Source organism: Pollachius pollachius (genome assembly GCF_949987615.1).
Source record: "Pollachius pollachius genome assembly, chromosome: 3".
Taxonomy (NCBI): domain Eukaryota; kingdom Metazoa; phylum Chordata; class Actinopteri; order Gadiformes; family Gadidae; genus Pollachius; species Pollachius pollachius.
The window spans coordinates 38,780,060-38,797,559 of record NC_136936.1 but is presented as its reverse complement, the minus strand read 5'-3'; the positions used below and the strand labels follow the sequence as shown (position 1 = coordinate 38,797,559).

General features: G+C 44.9%; 1 protein-coding gene across 2 annotated transcripts in view; it reads right to left on the bottom strand.

Annotated features, from left to right (window-relative positions):
- Window positions 1–17,500, bottom strand: part of dgkg (diacylglycerol kinase, gamma) — a 70,427-nt gene that overhangs the window by 50,490 nt on the left and 2,437 nt on the right. For both annotated transcript variants that reach the window (XR_013811661.1, XM_079731372.1), the window contains exons 2-6: window positions 10,896–11,590; window positions 8,612–8,688; window positions 4,527–4,677; window positions 1,446–1,718; window positions 518–673 (exon numbers count right to left, since the gene is read on the bottom strand). Coding sequence is in view for 1 of the 2 variants with exons in the window: in XM_079731372.1 (XP_079587498.1) it covers window positions 518–673; window positions 1,446–1,718; window positions 4,527–4,677; window positions 8,612–8,688; window positions 10,896–10,962 (724 nt within the window). In the remaining variant the exon portion in view is untranslated. The remainder of the gene's footprint in view (window positions 1–517; window positions 674–1,445; window positions 1,719–4,526; window positions 4,678–8,611; window positions 8,689–10,895; window positions 11,591–17,500) is intronic.

Here is a 17,500-nt window from a genome sequence, read left to right as displayed (position 1 = left end):
AGTTAATGTGATGGATCAACGAAAACCGTGATGACCTCTTGTTATGTTATTACGGGTTATCAAGGCGTGCATTAAGCCTCAGATGTTCCATGCAGACTTTTTTCCCTCTTCACTTCGTAACCAAGCAGGTGACCCATCACAATACATGGCTCACGTGGCCAAGCGTGGTGCAGCTGAATTTAGAGAAGTACAAACTACACAAATCAACAATGAGGGGGGGAGCATTTCAGACAACACTCCTACTATCCTCTCCTTCTCCAACTCAGTCTTTCCAAGACTGAGTCAATTAGCTTTGAGATACATTTTAACACACTATTTCGCCATTTTCCTGACAATATAATTGGTTGGTGTGTATAAGATACATCCCTCTGTGAAACTAATTTTTACTTTAGATTTTAAGATCCTGTTGTCCACGGCTTTAATCAGCTATATCTTATCTTGTGTTGAACACCAGAGCTGTAGTGGACGGTGAATCCTCTCCTCCGCCTTAATGTGGAGGAGATTTCCTGTCACTCACACTCCAGCTTGTCCTCGGGGGTCCCGTTCTCCAGCAGGGAGAGGTAGCAGACGATGTCCTTCAGGAAGACCACCTGGGGGGAGGCCAGCATTGGGGAGCCCTTCTGGGGCGAGGGGCTGCTGCGCAGCGACAGACGCTTCTCCGGGCGCTTCCTCTCTGGAGAGGAAGGGGGGGGGGGACATCTGTTCACAGGCGTCTTTCATTGTGTCCATGCACGGGCTCAGCACATACACAGGGAATTAGATGGATGGATCTCCCTGCATTAATTTCCTTGTGAAATACGATGTGCTGGACAAAATAAAATAAAATAAAATAAATTGCAGACACAAACAAGCAAAAACAACTTACTAATAAATAGCTCCAGACAGACATGATGACTCTGCTCTTCCAGAGTTGGAATAGTGTCTAAGGTGGCTTGCTTGGTATCTAGCTTTCTGGAGTCAATTACCATACAACCATGCTATGACATATTATGAACACATGTCCCTATGAGCGACAACCATAATGTTAACATGTTGTGCCCGTATGACCCTATGAGCGACGACCAAAATGTTGACATGTTGTGACAGCATCACCCTATGAGCGACCACCATAATATTAAAATGTTGTGACCACATGACCCCATGAGCGACAACCATAATGCTGACATGTTATGACCACATGACCCCATGACCACAACCATAAAGCTGACATGTTATGACCAGATGACCCCATGAGCGACGACCATAATGCCGACACGTTAAGACCCTACGAGCGTTGACCATAAAGCTGACATGTTATGACCGCATGACCCCATGAGCGACGCCCATAAAGCTGACGTGTTGTGACTGCAGGACCCTAAAAGCGTTGACCATAAAGCTGACGTGTTGTGAACGCAGGACCGTACGAGCGACGACAGTAGGCCATGCGCCATGGAGTTGGGCCTTACCGGGGGACAGGCGTGGGGACACCGGGGACGGGGCGAGGCCTGTGTTAGGGGTGAGGGCGTTGCTGCTGCTGCTGACATCGCTGGGCCTTCCATGGGTGCAGGGGGACCGCTGGGAGCCCCCCAAGGGGGTGTGGGTGCCCTTCCCGGAGCGCTGCGAGGACGACCGGGACGAACAGGGCGAGGCGGTGGTCCCAGAGCCGGCGGCGGCCATCATGCCGCCGTGCTCCGGAGTGTGCCGTCCCATGGCGGACAGGATGCTCCTCCCATTCATCCCTGAGATAGAGATAGAGAGAGAGGGGGGGGGGGGGGGGGGGGGAGAGAGTGAGAGAGGTTGAGAGAGAGAGAGAGAGAAAGAGAGAGAGAGAGAGAGAGAGAGGGGGGGGGTGAGGGGGAGGGAGAGAGGCGTGGGGAGAGAGTGAGAGAGAGATGGAGATGAAGAGAGTGAGAGAGAGAGAGAGGGAGAAAGAGGGAGAGAGCATGGGGTGGAGAGAGAGAATGATGGGGAGAGAGGGAGAAGGGGGAAGAGAAGGATATGGAAAGCAAGAGAAAAGGAGGGGGTGAGTAGGGAAGCAAGAGGGAAAGAGAGAGAGAGAGAGAGAGAAAGAGAATTAGAACAAATGTATAAATATATAGCGAGTTGGAGGGCGTGGTGGTGGAGGGCGTGGTGTGTGAGGTTGATTTGTTAGTGGTGCAGATCAATAAACAGAGTCATATAAAGACGTCATCACAATGAGATTGCAATTACATTAAACTAAAGTTAGAAGGGAATGGGGGTGATGACATCACAACAACGAACACACCAGTAAAACTCACACAACTGGTAAATACACACAACACACACATTGTCCCCACAACAGTCACATCACCGGCACAGGCACGGCACGAGGTCACACGGCTAAGGCTTGAACACACAACCAAGGGAGCAAGGATTATATGGTTTTAATATCAGGGGGGACTTGCTGTTTGCCCATTAAGATGATATCACCCACTGAGGTCTGACCTCATCAGCCTGCCTGTGATACCTGTAATGGGGGCACAGGCCACTTCGGTCTGTATAGAGATGCCTGCGTCAATGGAACGGGTCTCTGCGATTGGTCGAAGAGAGATTTGAAGGAGGAGGAGGAGGAGGAAGAAAGGGAGACAGGGACAGAGGTAGTGAGAACCATTGACTGCTGAGAACGAGACAATGTCACAGCATGTTTTTTTCGGTGGCAAGTCAGGGCTGTGTCGAACACAGGGATTCATCTAGGCTTTTCGTGGAGGGGTGGATCAATGTATCATGAATTCCGCTCTGTGAATCCGAATTAGTTTGCCCTGATAAATGTCAATTCATTACAGAGTGCAGTCAGTGCAGACCGAGTCTCATAAATGCCTCAAATACAAAATTGTGAGTGTAGGACATTTTCATATCACTCTTAGTGGAAGGAAGACAAAATATTTACTGACATATTTACAATACTGATTTTTATGATTTTTATGAATACGTTTTTTAACAATTAATCGTAATCATTTGGAACTGTTTCTGACTTTTCACGTCAGAATTCAAATGAAATGATACACATTAAGAAAGCACATTATTTCCTTCAAGTAATCTGTCTGTATTTGGACACACTGAACTCTAAAATGGGAACCAGGTTAGTGCTGGTTACCTACTGGGTCTATAATGTAGTAGATATCCCCTATATCATAGACACATGCAGAGGAGAAAGAGAAAGCAGTGTAGAAAAAGCAGAAGGCAGAGCACTCATATGGAATACACCACAATCACACCATTACAGTTTCTTTAGCTTAACAACATCATGCAGTCATTTTGTGACAATAATCTATTGCGTGCATTTCACAGCAAATAATCTGTGGTGGGCACTGTGTGTGTTATGAAGGAAATAACAGCATGGATCTAAACAAACCCATGCAGCCAAAAACACTTGAAATGAGCTGAGCTTGAGTAGACCATTGGAATCACAAGCTCTACAAGAAAAGTGCTTCCTCGTCTCAGCAGGCCTATGACGTTCGAGTCTGCGCAGTCAACAGCAGGTGGCGGTGTTGCGACATGTTTGGTGACTTCCTCGGGAGCGTGACTGAGACTGATCCAAAAGTAGTCTTCAAAACAAGCCCTGTGGATTGTCGTTTCATTTTGATGGGGTAACAGTCAAACAATGTAATTTAACTTCGAGAAGGATCACCCAAAAATATGAACACAGACAAGGATATGTTTAAATAATGCAAAAATGACCTGAGTGATCCACTCATGGCGAAAACAATTAATTGAAGTATCTCTCTCTTATTACCGCACAGCACCGCGATTCTACAACAGCGATGAAGATGTCATCCATTGAGCTGCGGTGAAACATGGGTATACCAGGTGACCTTAAACACACACACACACACACACACACACGCACGCACGCACGCACACACACACACACACACACACACACACACACACACACACACACACACACACACACACACGTGTACACTAGAGTTCACCATTACCATCCCCTTTCCTCACCCCTCTATGTGGGACCTCAGGCCCCAGCACGGCACAGAAAAACATAAAGTCTGCCTCAGAGGTCCTTCTTTCCCCAACCCTCCATCTGCCCCCCCATCCTGATCAGCCAGGCAGAACATGCGGTTCCCCTGCAGCAGGGCCCATACGCAGATGCACTCACACATGTACACACCCATAATGGAAGGGAGGGGGTGGATGTGGCGATTGCAGATTTGCCCGAGTTAAAAGAGGAGGTAATAGTCTGAGTGACGTCTGTCTGTCTGCTTGGCACGGCTAATTGACACAAAGTGCCCGTGATTAATCAATTATAAAATTTATGACGTATGCGCGTGCGATCGTGTTTAGTATGATTTTTTTTAGTATGCAAGTCGTTCCTGTGTGTCATTTAACTTGCATTAATAGTGGTGTATGTCATAAATGAAAATACGAATAAAATATGAATTCAAAAAAAAAGAAAGATGCACAGACGTGTGTACAAAAAACGGCCTCGAGGTTGAGTTGTTTTACTTTACATTGAAGGGCTAATACAAAGGGCGGAGAGGGAGCTTTTTAAACCGTTACGGCCTTACCCAACATGCCTGTTCCTGCATGGGACGCATCGGGAGAGCAGCCGCCGGTCTTGCTCTTGAAGGAGGTGAAGAGGTGCTGACACAGCTCCTCAGGGATGTCGTTTTCGAGGTAGGTGGCCATGAAGAGCTGGAAGCCCTCATAGTCGATGGGCTGAGGAGGGAGCGGAAACCAAACCCAGACATGTAAGTGCACTCTGCTCGAGTGGACGATCGGTACAGGGGACCAGGGAACAAAAAGAGGAAAGGTTCTGCTCTGGACAGACAAAAACAGACAGGGTGCTGAAGGGGTTCCTTGATTGATATTTCTTTCGCTGCGTAATGAAGAAAAATCTAATCAAGACAACGTTTTTTTGGATTTGGGGAAAAAAGAGGAAACAACAATGAGACGTCCGGGGGGGACGGAGAGGACGTGTCCCCTCCAATATTGGAGACAGGCGCATTTGTCCCACCTAAAAATTATACCGGGGGGAGAAAAATATTTTATTTATTTTGAAAGCGCAACACAGCGTCTTGTCACCGCTTCTTATTCTAAAAAACTGGATGATTGAGCAATTAAAGAATGGATTTGATATTTATCAGTTCATTACTGCCATTCAAAATGTGTTTTCCTTTACATTTACAAATGTATCTTTTTAGTAAAATAAAATATATTTGTGAATTTTTTCAGTGTAGTTAATTTATGACATATTTCTGTTCAAACCATTAACGGATCTGTCAGGTTTCCGATATGTGTCCCCCCCAATGTTAAACTCATTCCTACGCCCCTGTCTGGATGTGTATCATAAATGAGCATCCGTTCAACGGCCTCAGCGTTCAAAGGATGGAAATTGAAACGTTTGCGTTATTGAATTAAAGTGATGCAACGCCAACACATCAATGTGCACTAGAATGTGACATTTCACACGCTGCCGCTAACATCCTAACCTTACAATTACCTACTCAACCTTCCCACTTGTCGCTGGTGCCCCCCCCCTCCTCTCCCCCGTCTCCATCAGGGCTTCTGTGGGGGGTCGCTTGTTGCTCTGTTAGGTTGCGTTGTGGGATAATGTGTTAATGGGTTAAGCTTTGAGATGTATTCCTATTATGTAGTGAGCTGTCATTATGCAACGGAATATTAAGCTAGCCATATTGGGTGCTTATATTGTATTGGGTTATGTTGTGTAATGTTGGCTAACGTTATGCTATGTTGCGTAATATTATGTGAAGTCATGTTACATTGCACTATGTCGTGTGATAATGTGGTATGTCACGTTGTGTGTCGTTACGTTATGTTACGTGACGTTATGTTATGATACATAACATTATGTCATGTTACGTAGTGCTACGCTACGCGATTTCAAAGACAGAATGTGCATGCAGCTTTGTTGACGAGAGACACCACACAGCATGCAGGCCCGCTGGGCTGGGCTTACTTGGTTGAGAACGTCTTGCTTCTGTTTAACATGGCAATGGGGGGGGGGGGGGGGGAGAGAATGGTGAGAGGGAGGGAAGGAAGATGGGGAAGGGGTGAGCAAAGGGAGAAAGGGGGTTAGCTAATCGGAAGTTAGAAGGTAAGATGTCCGTGGCTGAGAGGGTTATAGGGTGCAGCTGTCTTGCTCTCTCTCTCTCTCTCTCTCTCTCTCTCTCTCTCTCTAGCTCTCTCTGTCTCTCATCTTGTATCGACTGCTGTTCTCATAGAGCATCCTAACGCCAACAACACTAAATGCTCTTCCACTGGTTGACAACGAAAATAGGACAAAAATAGGACTACGATCTCTCTCTCTCTCTCTTTCTCTCTCTCTCTCCCCGTCAGCTCTTATTATGGAGAAGGCCTAATGTCCCTCTGACCTTTTGCAAATGACATAGTGGTCTCACTGCGATTGTAATTGATGCCCTTCAAAGAGAAAAAGCGGCCGTGTGTGAATAGGATCCTTCCTGGGTTTTCCACTGTTGGCCCGCCCTGCTGCAGCTCGGTCATTTTTCAGACCTCTCTCCTCTCCTTATTTGGCCAAACAAACGCGAAGAGTCTAATTTGCTGTGCATCGTGCAGCACGGACAGATTTAGAGAAATATGCTTCTGCACAGGCATGCCATCCAAAACACAGTCGGAAAGATTTGGACTACTTCCCTCTCTTTATAGTTTAAATGTTTCTCTCTCTCGTTCTTTTTTGTCGAATTTCTCATCATTCTCATTATTCTTTTTGTATATTTTCTACATGCGTCAACACATGCATGTACACCCACACACACAACACACACACACACACACACACACACACACACACACACACACACACACACACACACACACACACACACACACACACGGCTTGTAGGCAAACAACTGCATTTTTTGCTGGGTTTCCTCACAATAAGTGCACCCAGATGGATTTGATAGAAAAGAAATTGGAATTGGACCAGAGCAGTCTCATTTTGTCCCCAGAGTCTCACCAACATCGCATCACATCCAGCGACAAGCATTCCCACGGTGCCACGATTAAGTCACCAAATATCCCCAAGCTACGACACTTTTATATGGATTTCAAACTTAATTTTGCATTTTAGAGTGGCAGCGTGCCGAGATCTCAATGAACGGATACATATTTATTTGGCTTGAGATTGTTTGTTTTTGTTTTTGTTTTACAAGGCACCTTCAGAGATCCCTTGTCCTACTTAGACAAGAGGCAAGGCTTGGTCCAGGAATAGGAATGTCAAACTTAAAATAACAATAACAGGATGAATTCTTCTGCTAGTAATCTAGTCATCAAGTGCTACCGAGCACCCAGATTTTCATCTACCCCTCACAGCTGTGAGAGAAAAAAAAACTATCGTACCCCATATGGCACCCATCTCCCCATACTAATTTGTCACCAGAACATCTGGACTATGTTGGCTGTCGTCTGACCTGGGGGGGAGAGAGGCTGCCAACGATGGTGAACTGTTCTTCATCGTTAAGTCTCTTCAATGTCTCTCGCCCTGCTTAGGATATCTACATGGTTAGGAGTTAGGCTGCCACAGAGGAGGCAGTAGCTTAATGAAAGGCCCAGGGGAGGATGAGAGAAGCTGTGTGTCACACAGTAACCCACTCAGAATCCCTGTGAGGGTTCCACTACTGCTGGCACCAGGGACTGATGTCTGAAGTCATCCGACACACACACACACACACGCACACACACACACACACTATCATCAGTGAGCACACTGATATGGACAAAGCACCAGACGCGTGGGCGAGTGAGTCTCCCAACTGCCCAGCCCGATCGGCACCCAGGGTCCGGTGTGTTGGTCATGTCACACAGCGGGGAGGGGGGGGGGGGCTTATGGTCACAGAAGGAGGAAGATCGATGAAGAGGGAAGAATCAAATACTGACAACAGAATTGCGCGATATAGAGAGGATATATGTTATGCTATGTAATGTTATAGTCTTACTTTTAGACTTTTAGAAGAGAGAGAGAGCAAATTATTATTAATTATTAATTATTATAGTGATAGACCTGTATTGTCTATAAGGGATATTGCAGTGACATTTGTCGCTTGCTAAATGTCACTGGTTGGTTATAATTCTATTGAGAAAGAGCAAGGGAGAGAGAGAGAGAGAGAGAGAGAGAGAGAGAGAGAGAGAGAGAGAGAGAGAGAGAGAGAGAGAGAGACTACAGTCAATGCAACGAGTAAGCAGCGAGCGGATACTGAAACTTGCCAAGAGGTTAGCAAGGACGTTGCCTGCCGACCAGGTAGCATCATGAAACAGTCAGCACCACCTGGTTTGTTAAGAGGTGGAGGAAAAGGGGTGGGGGTCTGAGTGCCTATAAATCTATAAATGGAGAGAGAGAGGGAGAAAGAGACATTCACTTCCTCACCATTACTTGGTTTTTTAGAACTGTACTTTTATCGATTATCGATATTTGACCTTACTCTCTGTGGCATTTTCTGTTGATCATTTTATAGGCTGCCTTTTTAAACAGTTTATTTTGGTTGAAAATAAAGAGTACAGTTTCAGGCTATTAACAGCAGCAGCAGGGAGAGAGAGTGAGTGAAAGAGGGCGAGAATGGAAAATAAAGTAGTAGAATGAAGAATTTAGAATGATGGATATGCGATAGAAATCACCTGCTCTGGGTTGTATTTGGAGAGGACTCCCTCTCCATGAAACTCCTCCAGCACATCCTTTAACTTCTTAGTGGAGTCTGTGGAGACACACAACACACACACACACGAGATAATGCTCAATGTCCTCCCGTTTAAATGTTCTATCTGTGTAACATTAATTATGAATAAATACAAACATTTCAACCACAATACATTCATTTATGAAGCACTGGTCATGCATGAATACTTATAAGTAAGCTATTCATATAATAACATATCATAAATGATTAATAAGATAATTAGTTAATGTTTTTTAAGATAATTTATAAGGCCCAAGATTATGTATAAAGACAAAGATCGTATAAACCATTTCTCATTATCTTATTAATAAGTTATAACTGGTTATGAATTGCGTAAAAAATGAGTATTCATGTTCGAACAATGCTTTATAAATGCTGAATTCATTATGAATTCGCTTTTTAGCACTACTTTATTAATGCTTAAATGCTGCAGTAATTCTAAAGTGCACCAGTCCTACCAGCGAGTCTTAATGACTCTTCATGTAGTGGATTAAGTAAAAATAATTGTTTATCATCATAACTACATATATGACTATGCACCAGTGGTGTTCCTCCCAGGGGCAGATGACCCCGCTCAACTCATCCATCCTCAGGGAGCGGCTGGGGGCGGGACATGGTGAGTCACCCACCGGGGACATGGTGGTGTGTTGTCTTACTATTACATGCTAATCCCTCCTCACCATGCACACAGAAAAAAAGACTCAGCCATTAGCGTGCATTAGCACACACACCCACCCACCCACCCACCCACACAAGCACACAGACGTGGACACACGCCGCACACAGACGCACACATGCAAACACTCACTCAACACAGAAAACGGGTGTCTTACACGTACATTAACACCAACAAGGACAGAACAGACCCTTTTTTCCACAACCATCTACACAAACACACACACAAACACACACACACACGCACACTCAAACACAGGACACTGCCACTGTGATCGGAACACACCGGCAGTGGCTGCCACTCCCAGGGCCAGACTTGAGCACTGGTGTGACATCCAGGAATAGGCGGTGGAAGGGACTCCCTGTTCCACACATCCCCTCATCTACTTTAGTGCTCAGCTGCTGCTGCTGCTGCTGCTTCCGCTGCTGTAAACTCCCCCACTCTTCACTCGGCCAGTTCTGTCTGGCATTAGGTGTCCATTTGGACGATGAGGTTTGGACTTAAGTCGAGGGCGCAGCCCAGCTTTGAATCTAGAGCATACGATGCTTGAAAAGCCGGCAAGAATAGTGCGAAGTAGAGCGGTTAATTTACTGGGGATGAGTGCAAAACACATGGGAGCATTGAGCCAACAAGTAGTTGTTTTTAGTTATGTGTGTAGTGCGCCTGTTTTGCCAGGGGGAAAATCTTTGAGCCATGTCATGTGCTGTTATATTTGAACAGACATCTCTGAATCCATTGGTCTCGCCCTTTAAGAATACTGATATTCACAGTGACTCTTCTTGGTCGACTGACAAAGTAATTTAACCCGCCGTTGATTTGTTGGTCATTTAAGGTCATGGTTTGAACCTATATAGATAGATCAGATAACATCTACATTATTATGTATCATGACATCTAAAAGTCAAAATGCCCAGATACCTATTATAGTTATGTTTTTGACTTATTGACCTGAAAACACACACACGCAAGGACGCACGCACACACACGCGCACACACACACACACACACACACACACACACACACACACACACACACACACACACACACACACACACACACACACACACACACATGCACACAGTCTGTGTCCTGTATCAACAACACTGGCAGATGCCATCAATCTAACCCTCATGAGTCATATATGGCCAAAAAGTGAATACCCGATATTAAACTGCAAGTGATTGTTAGTGATGCTAAATTAAAGGATTGGTATGCAAACTGTATGGTAACTGCAGGCACTGCATTTAGGGACAGAACAAATGGGTCCATGCTTTATCTACATCTATAGATAAAAAATAACCTCCAATAAACTCGAGATGAAAAAACATGATCCATGAGAGATTTGACCTCATAAAAGAAATGTATGTCTCTTGTATTGTATGTAGATGTTAATATAAACATTGACACACACACACACACACATGCATGCACGCACACACTCATGCACGCACGCACACATACATGCACGCACACATACATGCCCGCACACGCAAGGACACACACAACCACACATCGGGTATGCAGTGTGTGAAGGGCAGTTCTACTCACACTCGCTGTACTTCTGGAGTTGGGAGAACTCAGCCGGGCTCAAGCACACCCAGCTCCCGTCCCCCATTCTGCCTGGTGGGGGAGGGGGGTTACGCCTAGCCTCAGAGACAGCTGGGAGGCTGAGGGGTGGCTGGTTCAGACGGCGGTGGAGGAGGAGGAGGAGGAGGAGGACAGCGGTTATCGTTGTCCTTGGGTCAGGCTGTGAGCCGGGACGAAGGCTAGCGGGAGGGCTGTCATCTCTGCATCGCTATGGTAACCGGCGCTCCGGGCGGATGGCGGAGAATAACTGCGGCCCCTGGGTGTAGCGAGAGCGCGGTGCGTCATGCGGGTCCCCGGGAGGTCCTGGGATGTCACAGAGATCGGAGGAGGACCGGCCTGTACGTCCTGATCTGTTCTCGTAGGGCTCGGGCGTGGGGGGGGGGTATGTAACGGGTCAGCTCACTTTGATTACCATGTTTGGCGAATCAAGGAGGCGAAACGGGGCAAATAATCAATGTGTGTAACATTTATAAGCTACCGGGCTGGGAGAGATGGGTCTCACTCCACTAGAGTGTAAGGGTAGTGGGCTTTGGGGAGCGGGTAGGTCTTGATGGTGGGTGTCCTTCACAGGGAGAGCTGGCACCTACTGCCGGACCGGCAGGGCGACGTCTGAGGGTCCCCGTAGATCAGAGGCAACGGCCAACGCCTACTTGGGCCTAGGGTGATGGAGAGAAGAGGGAGGGAGAGGGAGACAGAGGAAGGGGGAAGGCATAAATTGTCGATATGCAATATATTGACGTCACCAAACTGCTAACAGATGAATGCGTTCCGGCTCCGAGGGTTGATGAGCATGGACACACACAGGAAAACAGATTACGGAGAGAGAAAGACAGAGATGGTGGGGATTATGGATAATCACTTAAATTCATCAGCCATTTTGAATTTATTTGATTAATCTCCGCCCATATAGTGCCGGTCTACAGGTTCTACAACATATTTTCCCAGTTTTGTGCATCATTTGATAATGATAATATATAATATATTAGTAATTTTAGATGTAAAGATGTCATGCAATTATTATATCCTGTTGGTAATTTTCTAAAGGTGTATAATCAGATGATATACAGTACATTATTATCTTATGTTATGTTATTATATTTCAATATATTCGAAAAAAAAAATTTAAACCAAAGAAGTCAAACATTCTCTGTACATTGTATTATTATATATAATATTATTCTATATTTATAAGAATTAATTTATAATCATAAATGCTAACATTTCATGCAAAAGGCAAAATTAGGCCAATCTGGGAAATACTGACTCATACACGGAAAAATACCACGATTTGACCACTCCTTAAAAATAACATGGGTGGAGTATTTTGTGGTTTTTCATCTGATTATTCCCTAGCCATCCAAGACACAACATGTGGAGTCAAGCTGGCACCATCCTTCAGCCTTAAGTATTTAGCTCATACATCTTACCACTTAGCAATGTCATCAGAAAAACAATAGATCCTGTCCTAACATCCGCCATTAATAACAAATAGCACAACCTATTGATTGCCTGTGCCAGAGACAACATGACTCGATTGCCTGTGGATGGATCAGAGGTCCTAGTTTCCAAAAGTGGCAGTGTGTACGCTGAGAGGATGAATGCAGTCACAAAGGACCTGGGATCCCAGTGTCAAAAAATACCAGCGTCACGCAAGGAGACCCACTGCAGAGCCAGGTGAAGGGAGGGAGGGAGGGAGGCAGGGAGGGAGGGTCAGCTGGGGAGGACAACAGGGGGAGAGGTTGGTGGATGGAGGTCTGGGAAGGGAGTACCTAGCTACCTATGGGGCAGAGTGTGTTCCCCACAGAGTGATCTTGGCTTGTAAACATGCGTTGCCCCCCCTTTCCTGTTTCCTGGGCCTCAGTGCTTTCCTGACAACACGGGAGAGACGGGGTGGCACGTAGAACTAATGGCTTATGCATGCTTAGAGACGGGATATGAGGAAGTGAAGGGCAGGCAGACAAATTGGTTGTCAAGGACATCTCGGCGAGCGGATGGGCTTGTGTGTGTGTGTTTGTGTGTGTACAATGAAGGGTAACTTCCTGACAGCAGTCATGTGTCGCGGTCAGCTTTGTTTGTGTGTGTGTATGTGTGTGTGTGTGTGTGTGTGTGTAGGTGTGTGTGTGTGTGTTTGTGTGTGTGTGTGTGTGTGTGTGTGTGTGTTTGTGTGTGTGTGAACATGCTAAGGGGACGGAAGAGAGAAGGACATGCCAATCACAAGTATGGGGCCTCCCCTGTGCGCAGTGAGGAATTCTGTTTTGCTCAAGCGGTTGTCTAGCAACGATGATGTCACTACAGAGCATAGCAAAGAGATGTACCATTGGCGCAAAAACAATGCAGTTGTTATGAACAGCTGCACTGTTAGCATGTAAATAACAGTCCTGTTCTATATATATATATATATATATATATATATATATATATATATATATATATAGCAGGACAACAGGATATATATAGTATATATATAGACACATTCTGTGTATATATTTAGATACTGAATGTATCATGTAAACTCTCATACTCATCTGAAATACTCATCTGCACACACAAAGGATAAAATGCACTGGCAAGGACAATGGCAGGAGGTTACGCCAAGCACTGCCACCCAGGGACAAAGCCTTTAAACTACCTCTCAATAATAATAAGCTCGCCAAAGGTAGTCATCTGTGTCAGCCTCCTTCTACCCTCCCGTTCGATAGCAGTTGTTTCTAAGATGGGTGACTCACCTTTCTCTCTGTGTGAGGAGAGAAGAGGAGAGAAAGAGGGGATATTAACACCTTTACAGTGCATTATGTTCATTCAAGTACGCCGTCTGTCACACTCATGCGTACATGACACAACATCACAGCACGCCTCCTAAAGAGCCTCCAGAAGTATGGAGTACCATTGCTCCAACTGTAACAGGTATCAGTAAAAACAACCTTATAGGATTACTGCTATATATGAAATAAACACATGCTGCTGGGAGGTTAATGTGGTAAAAAAAAAAAAAAATAGATCTAAAAAAAATATTTGAACACTGATGGTAAACTACGACACTGATGATGATCCAACTTTTATAATAAAAATGAGGAAGAGGGGTGGAAAACTGAAACACTATACAATAGATATCATGTTCATAGAGAGAGCGAGAGGAGCGGAAAGAGTGAGAGAGCAGTAGGGAAGAGAAATAGATGTTAGCAAGAAAGATGGAGTTAGCAAAAAAGGGTGAGGCATGAGAGAGAGAGAGAGAGAGAGAGAGAGAGAGAGAGAGAGAGAGAGAGAGACAGGTTTTCCTTGAAAATTGCAATTCAGTTGGATGATGTCTATATGATACTCCTTCTGTTAATCATCCCACTGGTTTCTGGCTGGGGAGACTCTCTCGTCAGGAAGTGTGTGTGAAGGAGTTGATAAGGATTGTGTGTGTCTTCGGGTTCTAAGCTCCCTGTCAATCGCTGGCCTTGATAGCCGTGTGTTAGTGGTGTCATCGTTTTAAGGCCGCTTGGCCTCATGATATTAGAACTTCGGTGGTGAAGGCAGAAGGTTTGTGATGTTTGTGTTAGATATAAATCATTAACACACTACAAAGATTATCTTTGTGATCCAAGCACTTGCTAAAAATAGATCCCTAAGCTAACTAGGTCAGTTAAGATGTTAGCTTACTGAACAAGGCTCTGGAAACACATCCCACGAGGTGAGGGCTCTCTTTCAATAGACATGGAGACTCCATGTCTAATGAAAGGAAAAAGGTAAAATGGTCCTTTTAAGGTTATTTTCTTGTTATGAATGATTCTGACTTTCACAGTCCCACAAATCACCCTATTGTCGATCAGAAACAAATACCATTTTCTGTGTGAGTTTATTATCGTTATCCGTCCCCTGTATATTGGAGGTACATTGGTTGGCATTTTATTACAACCCGTCTCCTTGATATCAAGGGCATGTTTCAAAGCGCAGTGCTTTCAAGGTCCCATCACAGCATCTTAATGGTGCTATGGTCGGGGTGTTGCCCTTGATATTACATTTTTTTTGCCATGCATGGTTTGGGATAATCAATCTTTTGATGGTCTAATTACAACCAATCTTTAACTGTGGGGCCGATAGTAGGATGTCTGCCTCTGGGCTACAGGGCTATAAAGAGGGATTCTGATATTTAATAATCATTTTACAAACCTGAATATATATATATATATATATATATATATAGATAGATAGATAGATAGATATATTTGGAGGTTTGGTTATTATGGCAGAATGTGTGATACGCTGTTCCATATAACTTGGGCATATTTTTAAACATGTCACATGAATATTCAACAATACGGCCATTTGCCGTATTGTTGATCATCAAGCAGACCGATGATTGATGGCATCTGGTTAACAGAATCTGGCTCAAAGACATCCTTCATTTAAACTAAGACTGGGGCGCCAGACCATATGGACAGCATGAGATTACTATATACACATATTGCTATTGTATCTCATACTACTATCTCAGCGCTGGAATGTCATACTGTGTGTGTAAATACCTTTGCCATGTATGTACACCTGAGGCCTCACTCTGATTTTGGTTATCCTCTGTTATTTGCATTTCCCATTAAACCATCTGTAGGCTTGCATGCTACTATATGTATTTGGATGTATGCCTCAAACAAGCCTGTGCTATGTTTACCTAAGCACGGGACTGTGTGCCACTGACTTCTGTGAAATGATCCATACAAATAGCAGGGCTGTTTGTGTGCAGGCAGTTGGCTGAGTTTCATCTGCCTTTCCCTCGAGATCATGAAGAGGAATGAGTCTTTTGGCCTTGTGGTGTAATGGCCAATGTTATCCACTTGTATCAGTGGAATCACTTGACCTGTGTGACAGCTCTACGTTCCTGTTCTTGCCAACAGGCCTTATTATTCACCCATAGTGGCCACCGTGGTGCGCAACACGAAATCCTGCATTCAGCTCAACCACCCAGCTAGTGTTGAAGATTCACCTAGCGGCCAAAGATGGCCGCTAGGTGAATCTTCAGGCCCATTAGCTCATGCACAGGGGCTCATTATTCACGTTTTAATGGTCTGCAGGACACAGACGGCTGCGCTCATAAACGCAAAAGGATGATAAAGACATGAAGGCCAGTTAGTAAGAGAGCCTACGGGACAGACAGTGGAGTGCTCATTCATTTGCTCAGTGCATGCAAAGGCCGGCTTTAGAAATAGGTGCGCTAATTAGCGAGTCAAGGGTGGTCATCCTCCAAGGCAGGCTCAGAAACAAGTAGAAATACAAGGAGTGGTGTGTCAAAAAAAGCGAACAGGAGTGAAAAATACCTTTTTCCTGCCTCAACAGTTCTGGCTCAGTGACTAAATATTGATTTGAGAGATTTCCCCTGCATTGTTTGTAGCAGCCATGGTGTTTTGATGTATCCACACAGAGACACTGTGTAGGTGAGCAGGCTTAAAGGGCTTTTTGAGGACCAATTCAAGTGGATCTTTTGTTCCCTGAGAAGAAACCAGTGGGACAAACCGTCCACCTTAGGGGCCAGACACTGAGAAAGCCTGATCTTTGCCCATAAAAGGAGAACTGCCGAGCTTTGTTGCCAAGACTTCAGATGGGACGCAGGAGCCCTGATAGACACACGCGGGCACACAAAACACACCCGTAAACACACACACACACACACACACACACACACACACACACACACACACACCCACACACACACACACACACAAACCCACAAATGTTCTTTGAGAGTCAGCAGATATGACACATAAGTCTTTCCGCAAATACAGTTTCATTAGTGTTGTAATGTAAAAAGCTGTTCCTCTCCATGACCATGAATACTCTCAATTGTTTTCAACTCCCAATCAGCTTTTTCTTTTCAATGGCTTGAAGCTATGGACAAGAAGTGCAAAGACTTTTGACCCTTCAACTGTGTCCTGTCAACATTAATGTGAATTGAATGTAAAAAAAATAAATCACAAATATAAAATATAATAATAAATAAATATCAGCCTTGTCGCGCAAACATACTAAGTGAGGCTGTACTGGGGAATTGTTTCCCCCACAGACGAGAAACTTGCTTAAAATGGTATATTCCCCCTGCAGTCAGCCACCCTGTTCATTAGCCCGGGCCGAGCCATTCGGAGCTCTAGGGGCTAGTGGTCGGTCGGGGCACTGGCTCTCTGTTCTCTGCCCTCCGAGGGACGAAAACCTCACAAATACCAACAGTATTTATGGATGGCCTGGGAGCCATGGCAACAGGGGATTGAGTGAAAAAAATAATAATGCAGAGAGGAACGAAAGAAGGCCAAGCTATATGCAATAGTTGATTGGGCCGTATTTAAAAATGGAAATAGATGAGGGATTTAAATTGCCATGGCCTTTGACGGGTCAATCGATGTTTGTGAAGATGAATTATTATCCCTTAAGTGCTTCAGACCTACAGACCCAGCTCTTTTATTTGCGTGATGTATCTCATCAGCCAGCATGGCTACATTGGCAATCGATAGACATTAAACTCACAGACGGATCATCTCAGCTCTGAACCTTGTGAGGAGTTACAAGGAGGAACAAAGCTGCACAACAATACGAATAAC